General features: G+C 33.6%; 1 protein-coding gene across 1 annotated transcript in view; it reads right to left on the reverse strand.

Annotated features, from left to right (window-relative positions):
• Positions 1 to 17803, reverse strand: part of LOC136038061 (centrosomal protein of 97 kDa-like) — a gene marked incomplete in the record, with an annotated part of 130706 nt that overhangs the window by 20603 nt on the left and 92300 nt on the right. Inside the window, 1 exon segment of the mRNA XM_065721023.1 lies at positions 4173 to 4328. Coding sequence (XP_065577095.1) covers positions 4173 to 4328 — 156 coding nt within the window.

Below are 17803 nucleotides of genomic sequence, written 5' to 3' on the forward strand. Positions count from 1 at the left end.
ATCGCACCATCGTATTCAGCATATCAGAGAACCCTATAGCAAAAATTTCAAGCTCCTATCTACAAAAAAGTGGAATTTCGTATTTTTTGCCAGAAGACAGATCACGGGTGCGTGTTTATTTGTTTGTTTGTTTTTTGTTTTTTCCCCCAGGGGTCATCGTATCGACCAAGTGGTCCTAGAATGTCATAATAGGGCTCATTCTAATGGAAATGAAAAGTTCTAGTGCCCTTTTTAAGTGACCAAAAAAATTGGAGGGCACCTAGGCCCCCTCCCACGCTCATTTTTTCCCAAAGTCAACGGATCAAAATTTTGAGATAGCCATTTCGTTCCGCATAGTCGAAAACCATAATAACTATGTCTTTGGGGATGACTTACTCCCCCACAGTCCCTGGGGGAGGGGCTGCAAGTTACAAACTTTGACCAGTGTTTACATATAGTAATGGTTATTGGGAAGTGTACAGACGTTTTCAGGGGGATTCTTTTGGTTTGAGGGGTTGGGTTGAGGGAAGGGAGCTATGTGGGAGGATCTTTCCCTGGAGGAATATGTCATGGGGGAAGAGAAACTCAATACTATAAAAAAAACAATGAAAAAATAAACATGAAAAAGTTTTTTCAATTGAAAGTAAGGAGTAACATTAAAACTGAAAACGAACAGAGATTGTTAAGCATATGAGGGGTTCTAAAAATACTTTAGCATAAAGAGCGAGGTATTTAGGAGGAGATAAATATATCGCTCTTTATGCTAAAGCATTTTTAGTAATTTCAAGTACTTATTCTACGGCCTTTCTGATTCAGGGGTCATTCTTAAAGAATTGGGACAAAACATAAGATTTAGTATAAAGAGCGAGGTATTAACGGAGGACAAACCCCCTCATATACATAATAAGAATATAAAAATTTGTTACGTAAGTTAAATTCTTAAGTTACGTATATTTTTTACTAATAAAAACGTTCGTTAAAAATTAAAAGTTCTAGTTGCCTTTTTTAGTAACCGAAAAATTGGAGGGCAACTACGCCTCCTTCCTACCCCTTATTTCTCAAAATCGTCTGATCAAAATTAAGAGAAAGCCATTTAGCCAAAAAAAGAATTAGTATGCAAATTTCATTTTAATATTTTATGTGCGGAGAGCCAAAATAAAACATGCATTAATTCAAAAACGTTCAGAAATTAAATAAAAAAAACTAGTTTTTTTAACTGAAAGTAAGGAGCGACATTAAAACTTAAAACGAACTTTTTGTTAAACTAAAACTCTTTGCCACAATTCTAATTTTTAAAACAATTAAAAACTTTAGCGTAAAGAGCGAGGGATTGCGGAGGGGAAAATCCATTTCATATACGGAGTAATTTCTGTTCGTTTTAAGTTTTAATGTCGCTCCTTACTTTCAGCTAAAAAAACTAGATTTTTTTATTTATTTCCGTACATAGCACTAATCACTTTAATGTATTTGTCTGGTTGATTTAATATAGATCACCTTGGTGATTTAACATAGAATAATAAGGATTAATATATACTATACGACAAAACAACAAAGAAGGAAGAAAAAAGCAAGAATGAAGAATGAAGAAAAACAAAAAAGGAAGAAAAGAAGAAGAAAAACAACAAAGAAGGAGGAAGGAAGAAGAAAAGGAAGAAAAAAAGATATTTCATTAAAGACCTCCGCCAAGCTGTCCTCAGTGCAAAAAAAAAAAAAAAAAAACAACTTTTGAAGTTACCATATTAAGTTTAATGTATTCATAAGCCACAGACAGTGTGGGGTCTGGCGACTTCATGGAAGTCGCCAGACTTACATGAGTGGAAAATATCGGTGAATACGTGAATATAACGAAGAAAAATGGGAAATGTAAAAAAAAATAATGGATAAATTAATCCACAATGTTACACACAGCTGTAAGTGATAATTAATCAGCATTTTTTTTGTTTCCAAGAGTAACTTAAAATTCTTCACAAGACAGACCTAAAAAAACCCTTGGTAAAGACTTGGCAGACTAATTAGGCTAGTTGCATTCGACCTACTAGGCGGTGACTGAATTCTGCTTTTTCTACGCTACCGTAAATATTAAAGTTCCGAAAAAGCTTCTATATTACAGCTTAGGCTTAAATAAAATCGCCATCTTGCCGACAGTGAGGTTTTTTGGCTTTTGCTAAAAGGTTAAATCAAACCGTTTAGAAGTTCAAGCATGTCTTGAAGGAATAATTTTGCATTTCAATAATTTTGAGTGAAAGTCACAAGAATTACAACAGGTTTACCTGAAACAAACACATTTGAAAAAAAATGCAAATAAACATTAACCAGAAAAAAGAAAAAAAAACAAAGCTTTGCATTTTTGTACTTGGGTGAATTTTTTAAAAATTTAAAGGTCCCTGCAAAAAACTCAGCTTTCAATTGTTACGATTTTAACCTTTTAGAAAAAAAAAACCTTTTAGCAAAGAGAATTGGGTAATTGGATTCACAATGTTACAGAATTGCAACTTTAAGCGATAATTAATCAGCAATTTCTTGTTTTCAAGAGCTGCTTAAAATTTATCAAAAGCTACCTAGAAAACCCTTATTAAAAACTTGGCCGATTAATTAGGCTAGTTGGCTCCAAGCTACCAGGCTTACCTGTGACAGAATTCTGCTTTATCTACACTCCTAAATCTTAAAGTTCTGAAAAAAACTTGTAAAAAGCAGCTTAGGCTCAAACAAAATCGCCATCTAGTCGGCAATGATGTTTTTTGCTTTTTGACGCAAGAAGGAGTTTTCAGATTTTTCCGTAAGAAACAATTGGTCATTACTTTTTGTTTCCAGTCTTCGTCACACGGTAATTTTAGTTTACCTAGAGAGAGTTTTGGAAGGCTAGGTAGGTTAGTTGACTTGGAGTTTGTAGGCCTACTAGTGAAAGAAATCGAATTTCTTTACATTCATTTACATTTTCAAGTTTCTGAAAAGACATGTATATAGCAGTTTAGGGTCTCAACTACAGCCCGGAAAATTTGCGCAAAACCTTTAATGGAGGCAATAATGGTGGTGTTACTGAACAAAACGAAATGTTGTGGGTTATTTTAAGCCTCGGTAGGATAAAAACTTTTGGACCCTTGTTATAGTTTCATGGCTTTATCCATTAAAGATTTATGTTCAAACAGCCTTCTTGTGGTTATTTATATATTAGGAAAATCCACCAACAGTTAGGGGAAAATTAGAGAAGTATATTAAGAGGGCTGTAATTAGAGGTATATGGGGTGTAATTAGAGATTATAGAGGGGTGCAATTAGAGGTATTTATTGTTTTTCAATTTTCTTTTTTTGGAGTTTTGGCTACTATTAGCAAGAGTTGCTTTTTACTTACAGTTCGTTACCACTAAATATTTGATACTGGGGATAACCATCTAAGCCTTACTTACAATGGACTAATTAATTTTGACTTTACGCATTTTCGCTTCATTATATTTCGCAACCTTAAGAAAATCCAGATATTTCAATTCCTTTTAAAAAATCTTATATTATGTAAATTCTCAGTTGAAAGCTTGATCTGCAATTAAAATCAGTTTTTTATTTAGGTACCTTTTTGCCGTTCAAGTGAGAAGGGGATTTTTCACTTTTATTTTTGTTTTTTGGTGTTTGTCTGTTCTTTTTGAACTGAAAACAGCTGATAGAAGTTTTGACCATCACATTTGCATTTGTCTTCTTTTTTTGCTGCAAATCCCCACGTTTTCATACGTTTTTTTTTGCCTAGTAGCCAAAAAAACCCATCAAACGCTAGATGGCAATAGTGACTGGCAAACGCACCAGTTGTCATTCCTTTAAGGTTCTTACGTTCTATGCTCATAAAGTTCGCTCAGACTTTTCTGTTTCTCTCTTGACGAATGAGCCAAAAGAAAACGTTAGTGAATTATTAGAATATATATTATTTATTTTTCAAGCGAAAATACCATATGGTAACTTTTTTCGTCAAGTACTGCAAAAATCAAGATCAATATGACACACGAAGATATTGTCTCGGAGTAAAGTTTCTTTCTGAGCTTTCTAAGTGTATCAATAGACAATCTTTCCCTAGTGTTTTGAAAAAAAAATTCCACCCTCCTCTATATGTTTCAATTGCGTTTTCTATATTTTTTTTTCTCCAGAAACTAATGTTGCAACCATTCTATGCAGGTACATAGCCTCTTTAGGTGTTTTAGGGATCTTAATTACCACTTGTCAGTGCTACTTTTCTTGCAAAAACACGTTTACTAACGCCAGGGGAGGCAGATACTCCTTGCATGGACTCCTGGCCCTTCCTCCCATTGCTGACAGATGTTGAATTGCTACGGGCACTCATTGAGGTTGAAGATTCTTCTTCATCTGAGCCTGAAAAAGAAACATATTTTTTCAGCCTAATCATAGCCTTATATAAGATTAATTGAGCTTTATATTACACAAGCCTAAAAGAAACTTGAATGGATAGTAAATACAAATGAAAATATATAATAAATATCTATTAACAATTAAATCGTCTTTAAATAAATATCTAAATCAAGAAGTCAGTTGACATTTTTGCATTTGTTCATATTAGGGTATCGACCCTTTCATATCATCCTCTAGGCTTACAAAAACCATAAATATTGAAATACTGGAGAATTCAAGCATCACCCATAACTAAGCATACCGAGTTGTGTCGTGGTACCGAGTTGTACAACCGAGTTGTGTCGTGGTATTGGTTGCAGTTGTTCAGTGGTAACTGGTGCAGTATCAGGGCTGGAACAGTAGGTTCAGAACGATTTTGAATGGGATATAGAACACTATTTTGAAAATGGTACTTTTATTTCAGATTCAACTGATCAGTAGTACGTAATTTAAGAGAAGAAAATTTTGAAAATTTCAAAGAAGAGCATAAAAGTTAAAAAAATGGCGTCGAGAAAGAAAATAACTGAAGAAACGGTAATTTTCAAGGACTGAAGGCCAGAGCTACCAACCGTAATGAGCGTAACAGGTGAAGAACATAATAAACAGCTCGCTTAGCAGGCTTTTTGAAAGTAACAGAGCCGGTTAAGTCAGCTCTCTTGCTACTATCAGTATGTCATTACATAAAATCAAGCATTAAAAAAAATGTTCCATAGCAAGAACTCGAACTTGCGTTGCCACGGCCACCACCTGGGGTCCTTACGACTAGACTTGGCAATGGGTCTAGGAATCGATCCCTACTGACGCAAGGTTTGGCGACAGACTTGGCACTTGTCCCTGTAAAAAAGTTCTAGCAACTGAAACGTTGATCTTGACAAGTAACTTTGACTAAGGAATCTTGGAATTATAAACATACCTGTAAGCTTTAAAAGTCGAACGAATTTATACTGAAAAAAATTCAATCAACCTGACTTAAAATTACGTCATACCATGGTCGAAGGCTTGAGCTCCGTCCAAACTTACCATATGCCAATTGCGATGGTCGAAGGCCATGAGATTTCGAGCGGAGCCGGCGGAGAGTCGGAATAGATCATACGAAGTGGACTTTTTGTTAGATTGCGAGCCAGTATAAAATAATCAGTTTATTTTTTCCCTTGTTACTATTGAAAGGTATTAATTAAGTAAATAACAAAACTATATTTGCTAGAAACACAATTAAGTTTCAGAAAATGTTTATGGTACCGTGAACATTTCTATGGACAATAAAATCTTGAAAACTATTGTCGAAGAAGAAAAACATCTGACCTCATTATAGGGTCAAGGCTCTAGCTGTGAAACGGTGCCAGCGGAGAGGAGCGGCAAAAAGCCAGCAAAGCGAGTATTTTTGAAAGCCTTCAAGATTCTAATGTATATATATACTTCAAGATTTGATTCAGATTCAATGAGAAAAAAAAACATTATTAAAGCTTTAAAAGAAACGAATTGTAACTTCGATTAAAAAAAGAAACACTGACAAGTAAAAGTTGAAGAAAATTAAAACAAGAAGTGTAATCAGGGGCAATTCTATAGCGTTGAATAAGCAAAGAGCCAAGTGTCTTGCATATATTCTCTGTTTTATATTTAAAGGAGAAAACAGGGGATTTCCAATAGAAGAGGTTCCATTGATTTCCTCTATCTACAGTCTAATAATTGAAAAATGCACCGGGGACACAAGGGTACCTGGGGTTTGGCAGGGTCGGTGAAGAAGCCAAGGTGTAAAACGGTTATTTTCGAAGAGCAGAGTATAGTTCGTGGGAAAATGCGCCATTTCAGGGGGGTATGGAGCTTGGCTTTCCGAATAAGGTGCAAATACGAAACTTTACGAGAATGCCAAAGAGGACAAGCAGATGATAGATTCGAATCATCTGATTTGCTGAACCAGGGCGAAAACCGCATGGAAATACCCAGGCGATAACCCTTAATTGGTTGGTGTGTGTTGATGTTTCATCTAATTTAATGGGATACATTCGCCAAAACTTTTTCAAGTGTAGCTCAATTAGATTCTGTCTCTTGCTGCTCAAAGCAATGTTCTTCTAATATTAGAAACTTCATTCGTGTCGACGTACTTCTTGCACCCAGGCAGACAGTTGTAGACGTTTTGAGTCGTACTGCCATTACAGGCCATGGATGTGATTCGTCGAATATGAGAAACATCATTCGCGTCAACGTTCTTCTTGCACCCAGGCAGATAGTTGTAGACGTTTTGAGTTGTACTGCCATAATAGATACGATTCGTCTAACATTAGAAACTTCATTCGTGTCGACGTACTTCTTGCACCCAGGCAGACAGTTATAGACGTTTCGAGTTTGTATAACAGCCCATAGTTAATTTGAAAATCAGAAGAATATAAAACACTCACAAGGGGGATGTAAATCTATGAGAAAATTTCTAGAAATACTTTATCACATAAATTAGCTGTTCTTTAAGCTGAGAAATGTACGAGGATTGGGTGCCAAACTGATGCTCGATTGCCAAGAAATAAATAATGACAAAAATCCAGTGGTTAATAGCCTAAAGTGGACAAATAATGAACCAGCTCTGTTAAGAATTACTCCAACCATTTATCTCCAGAAAAATATTGCACGAAATCTGCTCAAAGACGTACTGAAAGGCTCTTCATTTTTTCATTTTTCTTTGAAAAAATTATCTTTTGAATTCAAGAGAAGGCTACAGAAAGAATACATGCATCTATAGTGAGATTTATAGATTATATTTATGTGTGAAGATTTTGAAGTACATTTCTTGCAAAAAAGAAAACATGGTTGTTTAAAGAGTTTAAAGCTCACAAAGAATACGTCTACCTATGCTAATATTCATATAAATACACTATAACATAAACTAACGGCTGTTGACACAAAGAATTGTTCAAAATTCAGAAACAAGCCATCAACATTGATGTTTCATTGCCAAGAAATTAAATAATCGAAATTTTATAAATATAAAATATATATTAAGAGTATTATAAGATTATATGATTAAGATATGATTATATGATATGATATGATTAAGATTATTAAGATATTAAGATTATTAAGATTATTAAGACATGATTAAGATATGATTATATGACTAAGATTGAGTATTATATGATTATATGATTATGATTATAATATTATATGAAATATTATATGATTAAGAGTTTAAAGTGGAAGGAATCCTCTGACGATTTTGATCAAAAACTGTCTCAACCAAATATTACCAAAATGTAAATAAAAAAGAAATCTACTTTAATATTGACTGAAAAGTACTTCACAGAAACATAACTGTACATAAACATAAGTAACAGTGTATAAGTAAACATAAGTATACAGTGAAAATAACTTGAAATCTTGTTTTGCACGAAGACATATCAAATCGGACATTTCTATCCCCTTTTTTCTCCATCCCCTCTAATTTTTATATTTGTCGACACCATTCTAGAACAATAATTATTCCACATATAAAACCTATAATCACCTGGTATTCTTTGTAATCTCAAATTCGAAATTATCAAAACCAAACACGTAACGGTCAGAACAAAAGCAGTTGAAGAGGAGAAACATTTAACAAAAACTTAATAACAAAATCCAATGGTTTATAAACAACCTATATAAAGCCATATATACTAACAGAGAATCCCAGGTTATTTTCTAAACTCTCAAATTCAACATTATGAAAACCGAAGACGTAGCGGTCGAAACAAAATCAATTTAAAAGGGCAAAATCATTCTAATAGCAAGGTAATTAATAGCAAGATAATAAATAATCACATAATCAATAATATTCACAATAATCAAATAATAATCACATAATCCAAGACTCTAAATAAAACTATATGTACAATGTATAATCCTATTTTATCCTCTAAGAAGTCCAATTCGTAATTATAAAAATGAAATATGTAACGGTAAAAACAAAAAAAGGAAGGTCTTTTTAATAACAACGTGATTCAAAGACCCTATAAAACATTTATGCAACCTAAAATCTCATGTTATTTAGAAAAATTCCGAACTCGAAACAATCAACATCGACTGTATAAAGGCCAAAACAAAAGCAGCTAAAAAGGACAATATCCCTTTAACAACATCTTAATTACTGAATCCAAGACCCTTTCCACAGTGATTCAAAACTAATGGTGTCTTTAAAACGGCTCTTTTGGGGGGCTCTACTTTATTCCTACATCGAAACAAGGTCATTAAATTCTAGTCATTAAGGTGGATGTAATGAACACTTACTTACACTTCAAGGGAATTCTCCTACGAATTCATTGTCTTATATATGTCATTGGGGGCTATTAAACAGCAAAGGAGACAGGGCTAGATAAACTACAGATAGGTACAAATCAATTAATTAACCGAGGTAAGTCTTGCATGGTTTTAATCAGAGGAAAATAGTCGGAAAGGAGAAAACTGAACCAAATTGTGCCAGGATAAAATTATTAGAGAAAATATCGTGTCAGGAAATTTTTTAGTAGTCTATTTCCTTATTCCTGAGAGGTTTTGAGAGGCAACCAAGATCTAATATTTTCTAATAATTTTTACCATTAATAAAAGAAAACTTTTTTCTAAGTAGACCAATAAGCATAAACAGCAGACTTTTGTTTTTTGAAACACAATTTTACTCGATGGAAAAGCATTATTGATTAGAACATTCAACAACACTAAGACCCTTTTTTTCATCGTACACCTTGAAATCCGGCTCGCGACGGAAATTCGACCTTTTCAGCCTCTTCCAAGCTTAACACTTTAGCAATTAAGAAGGATGAAGTAATCACTTGCTTACACTTCGAGGATCTCCTCTTATGGGTTATTTGTCATTTGGTTGTTATTAAATCACAAAGAGGAGAGGGCTAAATAAAATATGGAGATATACCGTCTTGGGATTTTGTTTTAGTGATTTCCTTATTACTTGGACATTTAAAAAGGTTAAGAGGCAATCGAAATAAAGGATCTATATTCAATTTTAATAATAATTGTGATTAAAACCTATTTCCTTATTACTTGGACATTTAAAAAGGTTAAGAGGCAATCGAAATAAAGGATCTATATTCAATTTTAATAATAATTTTGATTAAAACCCAAAAACCCAATTAGATATTAACCCAAAGATGACCAACAAGCATTAGCTGTTGTGAAAAAAAAAAAACAAAAAAAAAAACACACGCAAAAAAAAAACTGCGAGACAGAGCAGCAAAAAGTTTCAACTTTAAATCGAAAAAAAATTTCGATTTAAAGCGAAATTCGGTGGGACCAGCTTTCCATTGCGGGAGGGAGGGGGTATTTACGGGGAAAATGTTCCACATAGGGGGAATTTTTGGCATGACTTGAAAAAAACCTATCAGAATCGAATCGAAACAGAATCAAACTGACTATTCGACAACACAAATACCTATTTTGTCCGAAACTTAAAATTCGTCTTATAAAGCAAAATTTCGGCTCCTTGCATAACTTAGCTTAATATTTTAGTCTTTAAAGAAAACACCATGAGCACTTGCATTCACTCTAAAAAAATGCTTCTTTAAATTAATTGTCTTTTAAATTCAATACGGGTGGGGGGGTCTGTAAAGTAGTAAAAAGGAGCTAGAAAACATATATTTTGGTGGAAATCAATTAATTAGCCAAGACAAAGTTTTGGATATTTATAATCACAGGGTAATAGTTGCAGAGGAGACACACAAACAAAACTAATTGGAAATGAAATTTCAACTATTTACAAAATGTCAACTATTTAAGAGTATGAAAAAACAAATTAGTTTTGAAAATAAAGATGAAAAAAGCTACATGGATAATGTATCCCATTTCTGATGTCAATACACTATAAGTCAAGCTTGAATTTCAGCCTTAAATTCAGGGTATGTGGCTCTAAATGAAAAATAACTAAATAGAATATTAAATTGATAATCTATTCAGTTAATGAGTAATCAACAACAGCTAACATTTTATTCGATAATTAGTGAAACCATAATTAAAAACTGGCATAACCATAGCACTAGCCTCATGGTACGACCAATCGCTTTTTGGATAAACAAATTCAAGTTTAATAGTTTTTGCAGAATATGACCCTCAATGAAAATTATTGAAATATTCAAAAATTAATTAAATAATATAAATAAATATAACTGGAAATTTAGACATGTCACAGTACTTCAATGTTGAAATTAACAAAACAACTCATGTAGCAAGTTGTGTTACACAATAAATTTATGTTTTTTGTAAACATAAAATTATGTTTTATGTTTACAAATTATGTTTACATAATTTTATTTTATTGTAAGTTTACATTACAATATGTTTACAAATTTCATTGTAAATTTATTTTTATTGTAAATTTATGTTATGTAACACAATATGCATTTTATCTGAAAAAAAAAATTATCAGGAAATCATTTTTAAGGTTTTCAGCATTGGACAAGAGCCCAAGAATACCCACTCGAACAATTATCAAACGTTATATTATATATCATCTTCCACAGAATTTGGAAAACGCATAAATAAAAGGTTTTTTTTACAGCTTTCATCATGTTTAGTCATAGCCATATTTAGATAATTTATTCATTTATTTTTCATAACTAATAGTAGGTAAAGCACTTGTAAAGTATATACCCATATAAAGATGTTTGTACGAGTGAGTATAATTTTATAGGTGGCGTAGCAATAACATAAAGACATATAAAAAAGGACCTACCTTCTACTTTTCATAAAATGGATGTTTGGCGTTTTGCCAGAAAAAAGAAAAGTCAATTATTCACAAAACAACAATTTTTTATTCATGAGAAATTCTAATCATCTCTTTCCAAAAAATGATAAAACAGCTTCAGGAGCCAAATCTGTCTTGATTACATCCCCCTCCCCTCTGCATCTTCGTGAATTGGCAACACTGGCTACAACTTTCTTCAACCCAACAAAATAATTATTTTCATTATTGTTTTTCAGTGTCTTTTTTACAGCCCTCCATCCCGAAGCATAGTCACTTACATCTTACAAGTTCAATTTTGCCTATTTAATTGTATATTTAATTATGATTTACATCATTGTTATTACTGCTAACAACTCACTACAGCACTAAGCCGCTTTAGGTCAATTTAGATGCGCAAGCTCTTAATCCATCCCAATCTATTGATAACTTCCCTCTTTACTCTCTCCCAAGAAGTTCCAATATCCTTCAAATCTTTCCTTAGGAATTATTCCTGCCCAGTTCAGGGACACCTGCTTTTCTTTTGGCACTAGACGAAAGGCCGAAAAAGGACGATATTTGGCAATCTGTCATCATTCACCCCCTAAAACCTGTCCTAACCATCTCTAAATTTCTTATACAGTTTGTTGTTGGATATACGGTCAGTCAAACAGGTACGCAAAAGTATTCGTCGGAATTCCCTCTAGAAAATTCTAGAGGGAATTCCCATCTACCTTCCAAAGCACCTACGTTTCAGGACCAACAAACAAAACAAAAATAATCTTGCGCCTGCTGTCCAGACAAACGAAATGAAAACATAGACCTAGTTGTCACTGGGAGAGGAATCAAATAGAATAGGCACTCCTTGTTTCGTAGCTCTGTCGACCCTCATTAAATCCTATTGAATATATCAAGATAACTGCTTATTAAACTATTTAAACACAAATACCGCACTGCAACATTTAATTAAGTCATAGAGGGGCAGAATTTTGAGCTCATTATATCTTGCTCGAACCAATTCAAACTTTTGTAAATAGTGATTCAGCATGAGGTTTATACCCAAGAAACTCATACCCTAGGACACAAAATATGCTAGTCATTCTAAGGTAAGAGGTGAAAGATATTGCAACACAAAGGTTTCTACACTAAAGTTATCAGAAAAAAATTAGAGAATAACCTACTAAAGCTCCACAAATCTGAAACCAGGAAACACCGTAAAGGCCCAAATTTTACCCCAAAAATAAAAGCTTTGGCTATGAATGGGTATTTAAGTGTCTTTTACTATAAATTTAAACCTCCTGAAAACGAATGTAAGCTTTAAAATTGATTTAGTCTTTAATTCCGCAAAAAAACACACAAAAGCTAAAATTCACGAAAAAAGACCCGAAAATTATTTCCGAGCCAATCAATTCGCTCAAGCACATACACAAATTTTAATCATACATCTTTTACAACGATTCACATACAAACAAAAACACACAGACACACCCATTTTGAGTCTCAAAATTAGGTTAGGCAGCGGAGGGGTTAAAGTCCTTCAAGTAAAATTTTCTATTTTAGTGATAACTTCCAAAACTTAAATAGCCTACATTATCTTTGACAATTTCAAGATAATTAAAAAAAAATTTCTAGTTTCCAGCTTCTAAAGTACAGCTGTTTATTCGAGGTATCCCCAGAAGTTCAAACAGACCCGCATTTTAATATAGATGCTAATGTTGTTAAATCCAAAAACAATCAGAACTTCCCAACGGCTCTATGGGGTAGCTTTATGACATCCTTAAATCGAAATTGGTCGTCAGATTCCAGTCATTAAGCAGGCCATAATAAAGATTTACTTACAGTCAAAAGAGATATCTTACGAAAACACTGTCTTATAAATCTCAACGGCTGAAAATAAAACTCTTGAGGAGACAAGACTAGATAACATAGAGAGACGTCAATATCAATGAATTAACCAGAGTAAGTCTTCCATGCACTATAAAATACAAATGACTAAACTTTCTTATTGCCAAGTCTTCACGTTCTTTTCTCCTACGTATAAGAACGTATTTTTGCGTAAAAGTTGATGTATGGTTACTACAATTACAAGAGTGTTCACAAAGAAAAATACAACAGAAAAGTAGACAATTCAAACTGTCAAATTGGTCAGCTTGAAAGCTATAGTAGCAAGTTGCTACAATGAAAAACGTTTACTTAAACGATTACTATCACTATATCATATAGTAAACTATCTATAGAACTATCTTGAATGGATTGTTTTCTTAATACGTTTCCTTTTCTACGGGTTGTTCTCTAGGATTATAAATAAAAACAAAACTAATTTTTTTAGCTGAAAGTAAGGGACGACATTAAAACTTAAAACAAACAGAAATTACTCAGTATATGAAATGGGTTGTCCCCTCCGCAATCCCTCGCTCTTTACGCTAAAGCTTTTAATTGTTTTAAAAAGTAGAATTGTGGCAAAGAGTCAAACTTTAGCGTAAAGAGCGAGGGATTGCGGAGGGGACAACCCATTTCATATACGGAGTAATTTCTGTTCGTTTTAAGTTTTAATGTCGCTCCTTACTTTCAGCTAAAAAAATTAGTTTTTTTTATTTAATTTCTGAACGTTTTTGAATTAATGCATGTTTAGTTTTGGCTCTCCGCACATAAATTATTAAAATGAAACTTGTATATTAATTCTTTTTTTGGCTAAATGGCTTTCTCTTAGTTTTGATCAGACGATTTTGAGAAATAAGGGGTGGAGAAGGAGGCCTAGTTGCCCTCCAATTTTTCGGTTACTTAAAAAGGCAACTAGAACTTTTAATTTTTAACAGACGTTTTTATTAGTAAAAAATATACGTAACTTAAGAATTAACTTACGTAACAAACTTTCATAATCTTATATTTTTATTATGTATACGAGGGGGTTTGTACCCTCGTTAATACCTCGCTCTTTACACTAAATCGTAAGTTTTGTCCCAATTCTTTAAGAATGACCCCTGAATCAGAAAGGCCGTAGAATAAATAGTTGAAATTACTAAAAATACTTTAGCATAAAGAGCGAGGTATTTATCTCCTCCTAAATACCTCGTTCTTTATACTAAAGTATTTTTAGAACCCCTCATATGCGTAATAATCTCTGTTCGTTTTAAGTTTCAATGCTACTCCTTCCTTTCATTTGAAAAAAACGTTTTCATGTTTATTTTTCATTGTTTTCTTATAGTAATGCTAGAAAATCCTGCGCCCTTTTCATTGAATTTTTCTTCCCCCATGACAGATTCCTCCAAGGAGAGATCCTCCAACATAGCCCCCTCCCCTCAGCCCCACCCCCAAACAAAATACAATACCCCTGAAAACGTCTGTACACTTCCCAATAACCATTACTATATGTAAACACTGGTCAAAGTTAGTAACTTGCAGCCCCTCCCCCAGGGATTGTGGGGGAGTAAGTCATCCCCAAAGACATAGTTATTATGGTTTTCGACTATGCTGAACAAAATGGATATCTCAAAATTTTGATTCGTTGACTTTGGGAAAAAAATGAGCGTGGGAGGGGACCTAGATGCCCTCCAATTTTTTGGTCACTTAAAAAGGGCACTAGAACTTTTCATTTCCGTTAGAATGAGCCCTCTTGCGACATTCTAGGACCACTTGGTCGATACGATGACCCCTGGAAAAAAAAAAAAAAAAAACACGCACCCTTGATTTGTCTTCTGGCAAAAAATACAAAATTCCACATTTTTGTAGATAGGAGCTTGAAACTTCTACAGTATGGTTCTCTGATACGCTGAATCTGATGGTGTCATTTTCGTTAAGATTCTACGACTTTTAGGGGGTGTTTCCCCCTATTTTCTTAAATAAGGCAAATTTTCTCAGGCTCTTAACTTTTGATGGGTAAGACTAAATTTGATGAAACACATATATTTAAAATCAGCATTAAAATGCGATTCTTTTGATGTAGCTATTGATATCAAAATTCAATTTTTTAGAGTTTTTGTTACTATTGAGCTGGGTCGCTACCACGTTATCATTACAGTTCGTTACCACGAACTGTTTGATACCGAGCAAAGTAGCTCTTTAAATAAATGGGGCACTGACCTATTTTAGTTACATCCTAGATTGCTGCTCTTTACAGTTGCTCTTTTAACTTGTGGGGGTTATTTGAAGTAAAATGAGGATATCTATTGTTTTGCGTTGGTTTTCCATAGATAGTAAAATCCAGTTAATAAAAGCTTATTGAAATGCTTGTTATTAGAACAGCATTGATTTACTTTCAAGTTTATTTCTGTAGATAGTTACTTCAAAGGATTTGTGTACGAAACAACTGATATCTTATTCTTTAATCTGCTCATCAAGAACGGTTTTAATGCCTAAGGCTTAGAATATCTCCTATTTTCTAGTCCTTATTTTTTTAAAGCCAAAATTTCATTTTACTTTCCAAAAAACGTAATCCTAAATACATAATACATAACCATTATTTATGTTACGCTGCAATACGCTAGTCGAACTTTTCTTGATTTTTCAGAAGAAAGCAGCTAGGAGCCAAAACAGCGATATATCTTTTTAATTGATTAAATTAAAAAAATAAGTTTTTTTTTACTGCAAGTAAGGAGCAATATTAAAACTAAACGAACAGAAATTATTCCGTATATGAAAACGGGTTGTCCCCTCCGCAACGCCTCGCTCCATGCGCTTAAGTTTGACTATTTGTCACAACTCTACTTTTTAAAACAATAAAAAAACTCTAGCGTAAAGAGCGAGGCTTTGCGGAGGGAGACAACCCCTTTCATACACAGAATAATTTCTGTTCGTTTTAAGTTTTAATGTCGCTCCTAACTGGCAGTTAAAAAAAACGTGTTTTTTTTTTAAATTTAATTTCTGAACGTTTTTGAATTCATGCATGTTCTACTTTTGGCTCACCGCACATGAATAATTAACACGAAATTTGCATATTAATTTTTTTTTCGCTAAATGACTTTCTCATAGTTTTGATTGGACGATTTTGACAAGGTAAATGGGTGGGGGAGGAGGCCTAGTTGCCCTCCAATTTTGGTTGCTTAAAAATGCAACTAGATTTTTTTTGTACGAACGTTTTTGTTAGTAATAAACATGCGTACCTTACGAATTAACTTACCTAACGAATTTCTATATTTAGGTATTTTTATTACGTATGTGGGAGGACTTGCCCCCTCGTCAATACCTCACTCTTTACACTAAAGCTTGAATTTAATCTCTAATCTTTAAGAATGACCCCTGAATCACAAAGGCCGTAGAATAAATAGTTGATATTACTAAAAATACTTTAGCGTAAATAGCAAGATATTTTGGAGGAGACGAACCCCCTTATATAAGTAATATTTTATTTTCGTTTTAGGTTTTAATACTACTCATTACTTCCAGATGGAAAATTTTGTTTTTTATTTATTTTCTCATTGTTTTTTTTTTAAATAATGCTAGAAAATCCTGCGCCCCCTTCATGGAAATTTTCTTCTCTCATGATAAATTCCTCCATGGAAAGATCCTTCCACGTAAACCCCTCCACCGACCCACCCCCATCCAACCCGAAAAAGTCCCCCTGAAAACGTCTATACACTTCATAATAACCATTACTATATGTAAACAATGGTCAAAGTTTGTAACTTGCAGCCCCTCCCCCGGGGACTGTAGAGGATTAAGTCGTCCCCGAAGAAATGGTTAGTAGGTTTTCAACTAAGCTGAACAGAATGGCAATCTCAAAATTCTGATCCCATGATTTCGGAGAAAAATATCCGTGGGAGGGGGCCTAAGTGCCTTCCAATTTCTCGGTTACTTAAAAGGGGCATTAGAACTTTTAATTTCCGTTAGAATGAGCCCACTGGCGACATTCTAGGACCACTGGGTCGATACGATCACCCCTGGGAAAAAAAACAAACAAACAAATAAACACGCATCCGTGATCTGTCTTCTGGCAAAAAAATACAAAATTCCGCATATTTTATATAGGAGCTTGAAACTTCTACAGTAGGATTCTCTGATACGCTGAATCTGATGGTGTAATTTTTGTTAAGATTCTATGACTTTTAAGGGGGGTTTCCTCCTATTTTGTAAAATACGGCAATTTTTTTGCAGGCTCATAACTTTTGATAGGAAAGATTAAACTTGATGAAACTTATATATTTAAAATCCGCATTAAAATACGATTCTTTTAATGTAAACATTGGTATTAAAATTCTGTTTTTTAGGGTTTCGGCTATTTTTTACGGACGTTTTTATTAGTAATAAATATACGTAACTTACGAATTAACTAACATAACGAATTTATATATCTGTATATTTTTATTACGTATATGAGGGGGTTTGCCCCGTCGTCAATACCTCGCTCTTTACACTAAAGCTTGAGTTTCATCGCAATTCTTCAAGAATGATCCTTGAATCACAAAGGCCGTAGAATAAATAGTTGAAATTACTAAAAATACTTTAGCATAACGGAGGAGACGAACCGCCTTATATGCATAATATTTTCTGTCCATTTTAAGTTTGAATGCTGCTCCTTACTTCCAGTTGAAAAAAGCTTTTTTAATTTATTTTCTCATTGTCTTTTTTTTAATAATGCTAGAAAATCCTGCGCCCCATTCATGGAAATTTTCTTCCCTCATAATAAATTACTCCATGGAAAGATCCTGCCACGTAACCCCCTCCCCCGAACCACCCCCACCCCAACGCAAAAAGTCCTCCTGAAAACGGCTGTACAATTCGCAATAACCATTACTATATGTAAGCAACGGTTAAA

The sequence above is a fragment of the Artemia franciscana genome, chromosome 2, assembly GCF_032884065.1.
Source record: "Artemia franciscana chromosome 2, ASM3288406v1, whole genome shotgun sequence".
Lineage (NCBI taxonomy): Eukaryota > Metazoa > Arthropoda > Branchiopoda > Anostraca > Artemiidae > Artemia > Artemia franciscana.